General features: G+C 38.7%; 1 protein-coding gene across 1 annotated transcript in view; it reads right to left on the reverse strand.

Moving 5' to 3' along the window:
- FOCAD (focadhesin) overlaps positions 1–16,727 on the reverse strand; it is a 302,193-nt gene that overhangs the window by 75,211 nt on the left and 210,255 nt on the right. The window contains exons 22-24 of the mRNA XM_019668206.1: positions 10,682–10,774; positions 4,046–4,134; positions 451–495 (exon numbers count right to left, since the gene is read on the reverse strand). Coding sequence (XP_019523751.1) covers positions 451–495; positions 4,046–4,134; positions 10,682–10,774 — 227 coding nt within the window. The remainder of the gene's footprint in view (positions 1–450; positions 496–4,045; positions 4,135–10,681; positions 10,775–16,727) is intronic.

The raw sequence follows: 16,727 nt of genomic DNA on the forward strand, positions 1-16,727 counted from the left end.
GGTTGAGAACCGCTGCTCTAGACCCAGTAACACAAAGGGAATGAAAAGAAGTACTACTGTGATTTATTTGCTGGCTCACAGTTGAGATTTAATAATCTGCTTGTAGAATCCCCAAAATTCACATTAGCAAGTACTTCCCAACCACAAACTAATTAGAACTTGTAAAATCTAAGTCAGCACAGGGCATGTTGTTACATGTACAACAAGGACACAACCTCAGTAGACTCTGGATGTGAAAGTATGTGTTTATACTGATCACTGCAGTTCCACAGAAAGACATGTAGCAAGAATTAATACGAGAAAGCATAACAACTGGTTTTTTAAAAATAATTGAAAAGGCCTTTAAAATTCTTAAAGTTATGAAATACCATAAAAGGAGAAATTATATGTACCTGCTAGGAAAAAAAAGGTTTATAGAAAATTTTTGGCAAGAAAATAAATGGATCTTACTTTGCAGCTGACTTGGTGATCTCATTAGTCAACATATCTCGGACCCTGCAATAATGATGGAAAGAAAACAGGTATGAGAATTTATTAGAACAAGAACCCAATCTTTGTGCTTATTCATCAATTAATAAGAACCTCTAGCAATGACTCCAGATATAAAAACTATCTAGGTAGAATTTTAGTGTAAGGTGAAAGAGTTGTAATAAGGGCTTTGCTTCAAAAACAGTTTTATCTTCCTGTTCTTTAGGTCACTTAGTGGAGGCAGAGAAGGATGTGCATGTACCTGAAGAGGGATATATAGGCAGTACTGTCATGGTGTCATCTCTTAAAATGACTGGCTAGTACACACAGTCCTTTATATTATTCTCTGCTATGGTCTGAATGTTTGGGTCCCCAAAAAAGTCGTATGTTGAAATCTTAATTCCCAGGGTGTAGTATTATATTTGGAGGTGAGGCCTTTGGGAGGTGGTGAGGGTGGGGCTCTCATAAATAGGATTAGTGCCCTTATAAAAAGAGACACCAGACAACGAACAAATGAACTAACTCACTAACTCACTAAGTCTCCCTCTTCCTGCCATGTGAAGACACAAGGAAAAAGTGGCCATGTGCAAACTAGGAAGCAGGCCTTCACCAGTACCAGATCTCACAGCACCTTGATCTTGGATTTCCCATCCTCCAGAACTGTGAGAAATAAACTTGTTGTTGAAGCCATGTGGCCTAAGGTATTTTTGTTATAGCAGCCTGAGCTAAGACATTTGTTTTTTGCACAAGAGCTGACCAAAACAGCAATTTACTATTTCCAAATTGTAGATAATGGAGTCATTATTATGTGTGTATATAAAACTAAAAATGTGCATTAGAAAATCACTCTGAAGCTAAAAGGAAATAATTACACTTGAGAATTTGAAGGAAAAGTGTCCTTACTTCAAATATTCACAGAATAAAAACATTTTTTCAATATAAGAGCCTTGAGATAAAGTGAAAAACAATCACTGACTGCCAAATTTACAGTTTGTAAAGGATATCACAGACATTTTCACTATATATTGGGTTGTCGGAAAAGTCATAACATATTTTTTCTATGTTTTTCATTGCAATAATGTGTCATGACTTTTCCGACAACCCAATATTTGTGTTTTATAAATTCAAAGTTTTTATAAATATTTTGCAAATATAAATTATATTTGCACTCATAAAAATTTGCATTTGAAGTATAATAACATCTTAGCTATTCAGCACTCTCTGAGAAAGAGCCATTCTTAAGAGCTAAGTATTTCAGATAGTTGCAAACTGCTCCTATAGCCCTTAAACTTGTATTTTATAAAACTATTTGATAATAAATTTCTCTAAAATGTATTGTCCAATCTCAGTCTTCCTAGATGAAGTATAGTGCATTTAACGTATTATTTTATTGGTCAGTGTGAAATATTTGTAAATGATGACCTGCCTTACTTCTCCGTAGGGTCAAACCTTCCACTTGTGGACTGGTTCCTTCATCTATTCCCTTCTCTGTGCTGCACCACCAATTTTTCCTTCTCTACTTGTATTACCCCCCTTAGCATGTGAACATATTGTAATATTTACCATCTTAAAATAAGAAAAAGCCTTCCAGCTATTTCCCCATTTCAATGCTTCTCATATATCAAGACTCATGGAAAAGAGCAGCCTAAAGAGACTCATAGATGCAGAGAACACTTTGATGGTTGTTAGATGGGAGGGCAGTTGGGGGGAATGGGTGAAAAGGTGAAAGGATTAAGAAATACAAATTGGTAGTTACAAATAATCACGGGGATGTAAAGAGCAGTATAGAGAATATAGTTAATAATGTTGCAACAAACGTGTATAGTTCCAGGTGGGTACCAGACTAATCAGAGGAATCACTGCATAAATTGCATAAATGTCTAACCACTATGCTGTACACCTGAAACTAATATAAAATAATATTGAATGTCAATTTTAACTGAAAAAAAAATTAAAACTAAATCTAAAAAAAAAAAAAAAAAGGTAGGTTATCCTTGATGACTCCAGTTCATCTCCTTCCACTCTCTCTAGATCCTTCTATAATCTGGCTTTTGTCCCCACAACAACAGAGCAGCTCCTGTCATCGTCACCAATGACTTTCAAGAGGCCAAATTTAATTCCCAATTCTCAGTCCATCTTCTGCAGCCTCACAGCAGCATTTGACACAATTAGTCATTCCTTTCTTGAAACACTTTGCTTCCTCGGCTTTTAAGAGTCCATTCTCTCGCGGTTTTCTTCCTACATCACTGATCATTAATTTTCTGTGCACCTTATTGGTTCCTTCTTCAGCTTCCCCACCTCCAAATGTTGAAGTGCTCTGGGGCTGTCCTCTGACCTTTTCTCTATCTTTATTCATTCCCTAGGTGATGTCAGCCAGCAATATGAGTTTAAATGCAGTCAATATGCTGATGGTTCTCAAATTTATATTTCCAGCCCTGACTTCACCCCTGAACTCTAGACTCATATGGTCAACAACCTACTCCATATCGCCTATTGGAGATCTAATTAGGTATCTCAGACTTAGTAAGTCCCCCAAATGATTCCTACCTTTTCTAGACCTGCTTTTCTATACTCTTCCCCATCTTAGTAAATGGGAACGCCATACTTTTAGTTAGTTAGAGTTAAAGTACTGGAGTTATCCTTGGCCTCCATCTTTTTCTCACATCCTTCACTCCATGTGTATATTCTGGAGAGCATAGCCAACAAACTACCTCCACCAAACGATCATTTTCAGGTAATGAGATTAAAATGACATATAAAATATAATAGCAAATAGGAAGCAAAATCCGAATTCTTAATCACTAATCTTAAATCCAATGTCATAATGTTTGAACTGCATTGCTATTTTCAAAATAAATGTAGAAAATGACACTGAATTAGTTAAACACACATACACACAGCTTCTGCTTTTCTTTATATGCCAATTGTCGGTAAATAAAAATGTAAAATCAAGTAATCTTTGAACAGATTTTTAGATTAAAGAAACCTGCAGCTGCAGGCAAAGTTATTTAGATTCTGGACACTTAGATTTGGGCTGCTGCAACATTAATCTGACAAGGTATTCATCCCAACCCATGTAACAATTTAAATGCTTTTAATGTGCCAGCACTCACACATTTCTAGATAATATAATGTGAATTCCCTAGGGGATGTCTGCCAAAGAAATTAAAGCCTTGACACAGTAAAATAGCTTCTAATACTGACGATGTCTTGCGGAGGGGAGAGCAGGGGAGTGGAAGGGTCTTCCTTGACTAAATGTGAGGTAGGAAGGCAATGAATCGAGTGGGAAAAACTGAATTTTTCATTCAAGAGCATATAAAATAATCAGTTATAGGAGAAAAAGGAAAAAACAAACCATTTCTACACTGCTTTAGAAAATAATAAGAAAACATAGAATTTATGAATAAAGCTCTCCTTCTTACACCTGAGGAGGGGATGGAAAACACACCTATGAGATCTCAGTCTGATCCTCGTCAGGCTTATATGGAAGTTAAAATTCCCAACATTAAAGTGTTTAGAGTAGTCACCGTCTCCCTCATCATTCAATTCCCATGACATCATGAAACCATTGCCTTACCAGAGCCAGGCTGTGCTTTTTTTGTATTGCACCTCCTCAGCTGCTTCTTTTCCATGCTTTAGCTGCAACTCCAGCTCTGCTATTCTTCCCTGCAAAAAACAACAGCATAAATCAGCATGTAAACTCTATGGCTAAAATTATCTTCAAGTTTCTTTGGAGAACACTTAGATAATAGATGTATCCTTTCCCAATTGGCCTAAGTCTTCCTGATAGGCTATTAGATTATGAAAGAGGACTTGTGAGGGGATATAAGTACATCACTGCTCAGGTATTTCTACATTTACCAAGTTAAGTACATCCAAGACAAGTTGTTCGTTTGGCAAATTTAGAGCACAGCACTTCATTTTGGGATTACCTGTTACGTTAAAAGCAGATTTTAATTTCACAGTCCTCATTCAAAAAAAAGAAAAAATGTCCCCTACATGGTAATGATCTGTTTGTGTCAGCAGCTGATAATTTTAACTGATTCTACTCCAAGATTGGGGTCTGGGTACCAGTATTATAACAGAATGATACAAAATGAGTAGGACAAGGATATAACACTTAAGATTCAGATAATATATAACAAAAGTTATTCTCAAACAGCTGCATATTACATTTCTATTTCTTGAGCGATCATATAAAAATACATTTCATAATTCTCAGAATTCTCAACTTCTACCATGTACTAAAAAATATAGCTAGTATCATCCCTTTAAGACCAAGGCCTTCAAATAGTATTATTTTTTTAATACTTGTGATTATTTTGATCAGATGCTTTCTCTTTACTTCATCACCAATTACATTATTTAAATGTAATTAAAATACTGGTTTATTGATGAACCCTAAATTGGACAAGAACTTAGATTGCATATCATATTGCTGAGTAATACCAAACCATTTTCAAAAGAGGTTGTGCAACTTAACAATTCTCACTAGAAGTATGAGTTCTAGTTACTTCATAGCCGCATCAATGTTTAAAATTGTCAGGCTTTTTAATTTTTACTATTTTTGCAGATGTGAAATGGTGCTTATTATGGTTTTAATTTTTCATTTCACTGTTTACTAATGAGATTGAGCATCTTTTCAAATGTTTATTGACTATTTGGGTTTCCTATTCTGTCCATTTTTCTATTGGTTGTCTATTTCTTACTGATTATAGAGTTCTAAGCTATGTTCTACAGAAGAAAAATATATCTCTCTATACATGCTCTAGAGAGGGAAGCAATATAATGTGGTGGGTTAAGGATGTGGGCTCTGGGATCAGAATCAAACAACTATCTCATGGTATTAGAGCATCAAATTAAATAATGTGGAAAAGTATCTATTTAGTATAGTGCCTGATTACAAATAATAGCTACCATTACCAGGTTTGTTGTAAATAACAACAAAAAAACCCTACCTCCTCTTATTATCTTCTTATAAAATGATCTTTCACGAATACATCAAAATCCTTCTTGAAGTAATTCACATTTTCATCTGTGTACTCTCATAATGTAAAAGGTGTTCCCCTCCCCCCACCAAATGTAATATCCAGACTATTCAATTGCATGTCCTTGAATTTCTCTCATATACTGACGGTTACTAGCCTGTGAGCTCATTGAAGACAAGGACTGTTTTATCAGTCTAAGGAGTCCTTGTACATAGCACAGCCTTCATCCCACAATGCTCTGGGGCTCACCAGTTCAGGCACTTCGAGATTTGCTAGGCATTCTATTCACATCCTTCATAGTTTCTGTTTATGTCAATCGTATCCATCCGCACTCCCTGTTTTCAAAGATACAATTCTGGCCCTTTCATCTTCCCCTCTGTCTCTTGGACCAAGGTGTCAAAGGTGATCAAACTGGCAAGATATTGATATCAATATGTAATATTGATATTGGCCTCCCAGGAGGGTTGGCAAAATAGAAAGTAATTTTTATTGCCTGTCTCTGTTATGCTTCTTAAATTATGCCTCTTTACTCCTAAAACATTTACTTTCCATAATGCTCTTCGAAAACATGATAAGAAACAGGAAGTTAAAAGGTTAAAATCTGTTTAGAAATAAACACAAAAAAACTAGTACACATGCAACCTCTTGAAAAGGCCTACATTTCTCATCTCTCCTGTAGCCATAAACAAGTATAACCATTCTACAGTGACCAAGTAAATTTCTTATGTTTCCATTCTCAGAGTCTCTTTTCCTCTCAATCCCCTTCTGGAACCCCTTCCACCCAGTCCATGGAAGGCTATTGAGCCAGATCCACTCTGCCTTCCAATTCTCTGCCTACTGGTAACAGAGATCCAGCATCATTCATTCAACACAGTCACCTCTGCTTCTGGTTAACAGCTGTGGTTAAGGGGCAAAACAGTCATGGAGAGAGAAAAGGCTGAAATGATCACCCGAATTCAGAGTTATGGACTGCCTGTAGGTTCCAATGATTAATCCAGCTATTCCTTATTTTTCTTTTTAATCTCCAGCCTACATAACCGATACCTTGCTGATTATAGTGAGCAGTTTCACCTACTTCCAAACCTACATGTTAAAAACAAACAAATAAGCCAACAACCCTTTCAAATGGTCAGAGAGTAATTTACTAGGGGTCACAGTTCCTGACCCTGGTTTTGATTTCAGTCTATTTTGCAGCTAACTGACCGACTCAGAAAACAAGTGTCTGTAGTGAACCTGCTTTAATTTCTCTCTCTATTGTTGGAGGTCATATTCTCAATCCCTAAGAGCCCTTTACACAAAGGCTGGCGACTTGAAGTCCTCAGCATCCCACAAGAGCAGCAAGGTGAAGACAGCTGTAGTAGGATCCTTTATGGACTCTGAGCTGTCAGTCAACTTTATCTTCATTTTCATCTTAATGGGAAGAAATCCAAATTTCTCCCCATGTCAACCACTTATAATTCAAAATTCCACATCTTGTGGAAAAATCAGATAAGGCTGAAAGCAGATGCCTAAGCAAAAGCTGCTAGCAGTGTTCAGATCTCATACTTATTCACAACATAATCAACCCCCAGGAAATAACCGAGAATGTACCTTTTAGCATGTCTCCTAGGTTTAATTGAATCAAACATGGCTCCTCTCAATAGTTCTCTCCTTTAATGCTAGAAAACGTGTCTAGCACCAGATGGAAGTAACTTTAACTCCTGTACAGAAGTATCCTCCAGGACAGAAATTCTTAATAGGGACAAGAAGTGTGGCAGTTGCTCTAATTCTTCTAAGATACCATAAATTTTAAGTGTGGACTCATTTTAAAAACTTGTTGAACAGTCACAATGCATCAGTGTACCTTCAAGTAATAGTACCAGCCTAAAAAGCACTGTAGTACTTTCAAATAATACTGAAACCCTTATCATAGTCTATGCTTTTTCACTTCTTTTATCACCAGTTCTCAATGGAAGCGGATTTATTCAAACTCCAAAGTAAAGACATCTTAAATGATAAACAAAGATGTACACTATTACAACAGTAAAAAGGCGGAATAATTGACTTGTGATACTAAAAATACTCAGCTGGCTTTTCAGAAATAGATCGGACCTTTAAAATATTAAAGCAATTTGCATTATGTGTTGTTATAACCAATGTGCAACATTATGTGTTAGGGAAAATACAGGACGCAGTGGGAAAGGCTGAGGTGCTGGAGTAAAAAAAAAACCCAGTTAAGTTCCAGTTCTTTTGTGCTGACTGTTGGGTTTTGCACCATTTGCCTTGCTTTCCTAGCTAATCCTGCTTCCTCATCCATAATCCCATTATATATGTGGTTAACAACACCCACTTCAAAGGGTTCCTGCGCAGATTAACTGAAATAATATATGTTAAGTGTTGGACACACACTAGTTATTCAATAAATAGTAGCTTTTATTGTAAAAACCATGGAGGGTCTTTTCCTAATCAATTGCAAGTCATCTGCATTAGTTATACCATAATCCTGTTCAGTTTAGCTTTTTTTTTTTTTAAAACATTTTATTGGGGAATTGGGAAAGGGGAACAGTGTTGAGGAATTGGGGAAGGGGAACAGCCAACAGCCAAGTTGTTGTCCTTCAATCTTAGTAGCGGAGGGCACAGCTAGCTCAGCTCCAAGTCCAGTCGCCATCTGGTTGCCCATCGGCAGCTCAGCTCAAGGTGCCATGTTTAATCTTAGTTGCGGGCAGGCGTAGCCCATCATCCCATGCGGAAGTTGAACCGGAAACCTTGTTGCTAAGAGCGCACACTCTAACCACTGAGCCATCCAGCTGCCTATGGGCAGCTCAGCTCAAGGTGCAGTGTTCAATCTTAGTTGTGGGTGGGCATAGTCCACCATCCCATGTGGGAGTCGAACCGGCAACCTTGTTGTTAGGAGCACGTGCTGAGCCATCCTGCCACCTGTTGGCAGCTCAGCTTGGGCACAGCTCACTGGCCATGTAGGAATCGAACCAACGACTCTGTTGCTCAGAGCTCGCGCTCTTAACCAACAGAGCCATTCGGCCGGCCCCAGTTTAGCCTTCCTTATGCTAAGGGCAAAGAACAAGTCTCAGTTCATTCTGCAGGAGGAGGAAGTATTCTTGCTTTCTCCAGGTGCCTGCACATCCTCTATTAAAGTGTCACAGATGTTGTGCTGGAATTGCTAGTGGACAGTCTAGTCTCTCATGGACTGGGAGCTCATTGAGAGGAAGGGGTGGTTTAGTCCCCTTTGTCACCCACACGCCTGGAAGAAGGCCTGGCCAGTAAAAAGTACTCCATAAATGTTTTGTGAAGAAAAACGTTTCAGAATTATGAAGGGAAAAATAAATGTGAGAAAAAGTGCATACTCTAACTTGCAATCTCACTCTTCTTGAATAAAGAGGGTGTGTGAAGGGTGTGAGAAGGGTGTGTCTGAGTAATGCATGTATTCACTCACGATTCTATTCAAAACTGCCTAGATGCAGCTGAGGACAAAAAAGTGTGTGAGCTGAACAAAAGGATCCCAGTTCCAAGGGACCACCTTTAAAATGCGGAGTCCAGTGTGGTTTGGGGAACCACATGAATAAAACACTGTTGCTCAGAGTGTGGATAGACAAGCTGCATTAAAATTACCTGACAATTTGGTAAACATGGAGATTCCTGGTCTCTTACTCAGTTCTAATGACTCAGAATCTCTGAACATGCATCAGTAATTTTATAAATTCTAAACTCAATAAAATGTGCTGCAACAAGGTTTTAAGATGAGAACGCCAATGCTCTGATGCTTAGTCATTCCGCCTACCCGCCTTCCCTACTACCATCTTTTAGGACAGCTGTTACCTTTAACCATGACATCACCCTTCCAGAGACTCCATGAAAATCTTATGCTGGGCCATCAATTACTTAAGTACCATCAGATTTTTTCTATTATTCTTAAATATGAATTTTAAGCTAGGAAAAAGAATTGTTAGTTGTCAACTGTTCATATATTCCCAAACTGATTAAAAATTATTTCTAATTTTAAAAATTTACAAACTTTGGGCTGGCTGAGTGGCTCAGTTGGTTAAGAGCACAAGCTCTGAGGAACAGGGTTGCCAGTTCGAATCCCACATGGGCCAGTGATGCTGCCAACAGGTGGCAGGATGGTTCAGCTGGTGAGAGCACATGCTCCTAACAACAAGGTTGCCAGTTCGACTCCCACATGGGATGGTGGTTATGCCCACCTGCAACTAGGATTGAACACAGCACCTTGAGCTGAGCAGCCACGAGCTGCCGACGGTCGGCCGGATGGCGACTGGACTTGGAGCTGAGCTAGATGCGCCCTCTACAACTAAGATTGAAGGACAACAACTTGGCTGTTCTCCTTCCCCAATTCCCCAATAAAATCTTTAAAAAACAAACAAAAAAATGTTCAAACTACAACTTATAATATTATTGGATTAAATGAAGTCAAATTGAGTAGAATTCATTTATTTAATGAGCACCTATTATGTTTTAGACACTATCATCAGATTCTAGAGAAACATCAGAGAAGAAAACAGATCTCCTAGCTTTAAAGAGTAGAGACAACTAATATGAGGTTCCACACAAATAACTAAGGTGATAAGGGCTTCACAAAGAGAAGCGTGGATTATAAGGAAGCACATAAGCACAGCATACAATCCGGTGCGAGGTGGAGGCACACAGGTGCGTTTCCAGGTAAAATAATCTAAAGAACAAGTAGAAATTAGGTGGGCAAAGAGGGAATGGCTGTACCTGTGCCAGAAGGAACAGTGTGTAAATGTCAAGAGGTCAGGAGAGACATGCTGGGTTTGGAAAACAAAAGAGTTTAGCAAGGTTGAATTTTTTCAGAGGAAGGGTTATGAGAGAAGGCTGGCGATGTAAGCAAGTCCAGCTTGCGGCGGCACAGGTACAAAGGCAGATGATGAGCTCTATTTGGGACGCGCTCAAGTCGAGGTGCCATAGGACATCCAAGGGGGACATGTGGCATATCTAGGAGATGTTCAGAAAGTAGCAGGATATAGGAGAGTGGAGTTCAGGAGGGAGCTCTGGATGGGACAGAGGTTGGGGGTGGGGGAACATCAACATTTGAAATTTAAGTGCAGTTATGTACATTTATGAGCAAATATAACCATTGCATTTTTGATAGTGCTATTTTCCTAAGTGCTTTTATATTAAAGACATCTTTGCAGTAAAATTTGAGATAAGAAGGAGACACTCGCCTGAAGCAAACCATCCTATGGTTTCATTACCTGTAAAATAGCATGATAAGCTCGACTCATATATGCCAGCCATGCTTGTGGGAGAAAAATGGCACGGTGCCATTCTGAAAGCTGGATGTGAACCTGTGGGAAAGATGTACCACAACATGAGTTAGACGACACAGTATTAAAGCAGAATAAAATTAAACTATATCATCAATTCTTTCTTTCCCCTTATTTAAATGGTTTATGTTCTAAAACAAACCGAATCAGTCTAGAATCGGAGCCACAAATAAGGTCTTTTGGAAATTTTCAAAGGAGAAGAGATTAGAGTCCTGTAAAGGCAAAATAAAATAAGCCTGAAATTTTCTAAATTAAAGCAAATAAAATCCTACGATAATAACAAGTTACGATGTATATGTAACACAAATATGTCCCTGAAAATTAGGGGGAAATTCTGCAAAGCCTCTTGCCAATGTCAGGAAACGAGGTATTGTCTAACAAATCCCCCTAGTAATTTTAAATAAAAATAAATATTGCTCACATCCTGGGTTTCCAATATGACAATTTCTGAAGTAATAAACTTAAATTGCCAACAGAAATATCATGTTGTGTAGAAACCATGATGGTAAGAGCATGCAAATGAGTACTGCACTCAGCAATTGTGCACACCACTAGACAAATGCCCTTTAATCAGTGTGGGTAAACAAGCGAAAAATGAAATATGCCAACACTGAAACCCTGCTTCTGAAGTGAGGCCCAGACACCACATCTGGTTTTCATAGTCATTTCTGTTTCTACCTATTAGTATACGGCTATCTTGAAACAAATCTTCCCAAGGTCTGCTTCTGTTAAAGAATGATCACTCAAGAAAAACAGTCACAGTGCATCATATTTCATGTTTCCTGTAACTCATCTCATCAAACGCAAACAACTAAAACTTTGGTCTGTTCCTTGAGGCAAAAAATAAAAAACCCAACAAACCAACCCCCCTCCAAATGTCTATATAATTACCCCGGAATCATAATAACTGGAGTGTTTAAGGAGCTTTTATTATATTATAAAAATTAATTTTCTCAAGTGCTTTGTGATAGGGAAGAGAACAGCCTCTCTGAATACAGTTGGTTCCCATGGCCTCTGTTATTTTCTTTAATTCCAGTCTCAATGTGGGCCTACTACACGCAAAGTATTATGAGAAGATATGAGGATTATCAATGGATCTGTGTGTACAGAGAGATTTCTAGTGTGAGTCAGAAATGGGCGCAAATAGACTCCAAGGCAAAATTATGAAGACTCTATGGGAACAGAGAAACAAAGAGATTAATTCTGTCTATCACCTCAATCCACTGCTGCTTTTAAAAAAAATTACATACTCAAGGGGCCGGCCGAGTGGCGCATTGGTTAAGAGCTGGCTTGGGATGCCAGAGGGCCCCGGTTCGGATCCCACTTATGAGGGCCAGTGACACTGCCCTCTACAGCTAAGATGCTGAACAACAGTTCAACCTGGAGCTGGGCTGCCGTGAGTCACCGGCGGCGGTGTAGGCTGCAGCCCCTGCTGCAGTGGGTTGCCATGGGCTACCGTGTGTAGCCAGCAGCCAGAATGAGCGGCGGTCCAGAAGCCGGCGACTGATCTGCCTCGCCTGGGAAGAGCACAAATGATGGTGCCAACTTGGGTCAGTGAAGCAACGTCCTCCACAGCTAGACTGAAGAACAAAAGGACAGCAACATGTCTGTTCCCCTTCCCCTAATTCCCCAGTGCTGTTCCCATCCCCCAACTCCCCAATAAAAATCTTAAAAAAAAAAAAATTAGATACTCAAACAGTATGAAAAAGATACTGGAACCATGAAATGAAGCTTAAGAAAATGATGAAGACAGTTTTCTTCTTTTTCTGATTAAGTACTCTCTCTGTTGAGCGGGCTAGGGGGAGCTTTGTCAATATGTTACAAACATTCTTGAAGGAACAGGCCCACCAATTCCTGCTTCTTCTCTTGTTATCCAGAAAGCAGACTCCCACCTGGACCACATTTCTGACTGGGGAGGCATTAATCAGTCCTTGGCCTTGCCCTCTGTTTCCGAAATGCAGGGAAGTTTCTTTAATGTTTTTTCTATCAATTCTGTTCCCTTTTCATAAAATTCATTAACTATTTTTAAGTCCTACTTTGAGACCTAGATTTAACAGAAAGAGCACTCAGACACTCAAACCAAAACTTTCATCTCTTACTTCAGAACCTCAAAGTATTCAAAAACTTCCCTGCCAAATAATTCATAGACAACATTGACTACTGAGAATATTCATTGCTTCAGGAAACTGGCAATAAGAGCACTGAATGTTTTTGGAAAGACAATGGTCTTAATGGCTTCTAAAACCCAAGGTGAAAGAAGAAAGCATTATGGAAAAAATGTAAAGGAAAATGAGCAAATCAAATGTTGAGCTTCTAAGAACAAAGACAGTTGTGCCAGGAAACCTATTTAAAAGGAAATTATAAACTGAAGGTGAAAGCTATTAAGAATTCTCCGTCTGCTTCTCCAACCACATGTGAAGGTGGGTGCAGGGATGCAGAAAAACACTTGAGCCTAGACACCAGCCTGAACTCCTCATGTTTTATGAGATTATAGCTAGTCTTAGTGCTCTATGGAATAAATCTCTTGAAAGATGCACTCTCTTGCTCTTTCCATCAGTGAAGAGAGAGGGAATCAGCTGGAAGACCATCATCCCCTACACTCCAGTTGTATTACAGGCAAGAGACTTCCCTGGCCATGTTTAACAAAAACATATTTTAGGATGCTATTCCAATTCAATATATACCCACCCATATAGGTTAATGTTGGTAGGCTGAAAAATACAATGAGTATTTTTCAAGTATGAAAATTGTGTGTAATTTGCTATACTCATGAGAAGCTTTTACTGGAAACTCAATCAACAAAATAATTCCAGATCATGAATTTGTAACCTTGTTATTCAGCTGATGATAAAGCAGGATTCTCAATCACTGTGCATCAAGTTTTACGGAACATGAGAAATTCACTTTTTCTCTAACTAATTACACATACCCTTGCACTGACAGGTGTCTGATGGACTGCTGAGATGAGCAGGTCCTATCATTTAGGGAAGAGGAAAAGAAAGAATTTCTACGTCTCAGAGGTAGTAAGTATAATGAAATAGTAAGCATGTGCCTAAAAAAGAGACCATGTTACGGAAACTTGCAAGTGGTGGGGGGGAATGTTAATGAGGCAAGGGGGGTACTGGGGCAGGTTACAGGATTAAATTGGGTGGTCTGGGTATTAGATCTCATTGAGAAAGTGAAGTCTGAGTAAAAACTGGAAGGACATGAAGATGTAAAAACCAAGGTACATGCTAGTGGGAATGTAAAATGGTTCAGCTGCTATGGAAAAAAGTTTGGCAGTTCATCAAAAAGTTGAACATAGAATTACCATATGCCTCACCAATTTCACTACTAGTAACATATACCCAAGAGAAATGACAACATGTATTCAAACAAATACTTGTGCATGAACATTCATATCAGCACTTTCACAATAGCCAAAAGGTGGAAATAATCCAAATGTTCATGAATAAATGAGAGGATAAACAAAATATGGTATATCTACAATACACTATTACCCAGCCACAAAAAGGAATGAAGTACTGACACATGCTACAATGTAGGTGAACCTTGAAAACATTATGCGAAAGTGAAAAAAGCCAGACACAAAAGGTCACATATTGTATGATTCCATTTATATGAAATGTCCAGAATAGGTAAATCCATAGAGAGAGAAAGCAAATTCGTGATTGCCTGAGGTGGCGAGGAAGGAGAGAAGAGGTAGAGAAAGAAGGGAGGGGGGAGTGGCGAGTGCCTGCTTAATGGATACATGCTCCCATTTGAGGGTGATGAAAACGTTTTGGAATTAGTCAGAGATGATGGTTGCATACTGCGAATGTACTAAATGCCAAGAGTTGGACACTTTAAAGTGATTAGTTGTATGTTGCGTGAATTTTACCTTGATTTAAAAAAAAAAAGGTAAGGCGAAGGTCCTAAAGACAGCATATGGATGACCTGTTTGAGGAACAGAAAGGAGGCCAGGGTCACTAGCACAGAGTGAGCAGAGGAGAGTGGGAAGACAGAAGACTGGCGAATTAACAGGGGATCCAGAGAATGCACGGCCTTCTACGTAATCTTTCAGTACTTGCCTTTATTCTTATTAAAGGGAGAGCCATTGTAAGGTTTTGAGAAGAATGACATGATCTCATCCATACTGTAAAGGAATCATGCTGACAGCTATGTTAATAACAGGGGGCAAAGGTCAAAGCAGGGGCACCTACTCAGAGGCTATTACAACAATCCAGGTAAGAGATAGCTGTAACTCAGACAGAGATGTATAAGCAGCACTGTAGAATCACGGTTTTCAAATATTTAGCTATGTAGTTTTTTTCCACTGCACCCCAAATATTAAATAAATATTAAGTGGAATGTCAATGTATAAAACAAAACAGAGAAGTAAAGTGAGAACAAAAGGCTGGGGGGCTTGGCGTTCAGCCCTCTTGATCATCAGATCCTACTTTGTGGTGGTCCCTAGGATTCTCTAAAACACAGTTTTAACTAGAGGATCATCAAAGAGATCAGTGGTTATAAGAAGATGGAGGAGGAGGAAAGGGTTGACTACAGAGGAGCATGGGGGAATTTCGGGGTGACAGAACTGCTCTTATCTTGTGTGGTACTGGTTACACGAATGTGTGTACTTGTCAAAATCATAGAACTATATGCTAAAAGGGAAGAAATCTATTGTATATTTCAATAAAAATTAAAAAGTTTGAAAATTACTACTTTTAGAACATGTACTTCTCACCCATACACCTCTCACCATCTATTACATGCTGTATACTTCATCATCATCATTCAAAATCCACTCTTCTTATCATTGCTTTTTCTATCAATACTGCCCATCAGTATCTCAGTCACACAAGTTTAAATCTTCTCATTTATTCTGGACCTCTTCCTTCCCTCCAAGTCAACTGTCAACTCTACCTCTGAAATGTTTATAATATGTGTCCCTACTTTCTTTCTCACTGGTTTAGTCCTATTTCTTGCCTAGATTACTGAGACCACCTAACTAATCCCTTAACAGCCTAAAAATCTTTCCTCCTTCTATAATAATACACCCTAAATGGTGCAGCTACTATTATATTAATGCAGAACTTCTTCACAAAAACTCTTGATGGTTCATCAAAGAATAAAGTCCAAACTCATTTGAACTATGTTCAAAGTCTTTTAGATACAAAAGCATGCAATTTACTTAAAAAATAATTTGTTGGGGCCGGCTGAGTGGCTCAGTTGGTTAAGAGCTTGCTCAAAGGTTTGAGCTCTGAGCAACAGCGGTTCGAGTCTGGCCCGAGCTGAGCTGCCGCTGAGCTGCCAACAGGTGGCAGGATGGCTCAGCTAAAAAAAATAATAAATAAATAATTTGTTCTCATGTAAGAACTCTGCTGGTCAAGATCCTCAACCTGTTTCCCTACTTGATTTTCTGTTCTTCTCTTTCATTTCACCTGTATTCTGGCTAACCTGGGTTATAAACCAATTCCCAAGGCTGTCCTAGTCTCTATAGGACCTTTGTACCCACTACTTCCTGGGCCTTGAATGCCCTATTTTCATCTCTCATCTCGACTTACTGGAATAATGTCTCCCATCTCTATACTACACTATAGCCCTCTCCTGTAACACACATTCCATCTTAGATTATTTGTGTATGGACATTAATCTCATAAAATCCTAAGGGCAGAGATCATGTCCTATTAATCCCGGAATATCTCCCATGGTACTTATAACAGTGCCTTGAAAATAAGTGTTCAATTAAGTACCTGCTGAGTTTAACCAAATTAAATGTACAGGATTTGCTTTATGACAAAATTTGTCATGTGAAAACCATAGCATAAGCAAGTAATCATAAAAAAGTATGATGTGCAACTTGTTTTGTTTTTTTTTAAGATTTTTATTGGGGAATTGGGGGAAGGGGAATAGACAAGTTGCTGTCCTTTTGTTCTTCAGTCTAGTTGTGGAGGACGTTGCTTCACTGGCCCAAGTTGGCACCATCATTGCG

The sequence above is a fragment of the Hipposideros armiger genome, unplaced genomic scaffold (assembly GCF_001890085.2).
Source record: "Hipposideros armiger isolate ML-2016 unplaced genomic scaffold, ASM189008v1 scaffold_520, whole genome shotgun sequence".
NCBI classification, from domain to species: domain Eukaryota; kingdom Metazoa; phylum Chordata; class Mammalia; order Chiroptera; family Hipposideridae; genus Hipposideros; species Hipposideros armiger.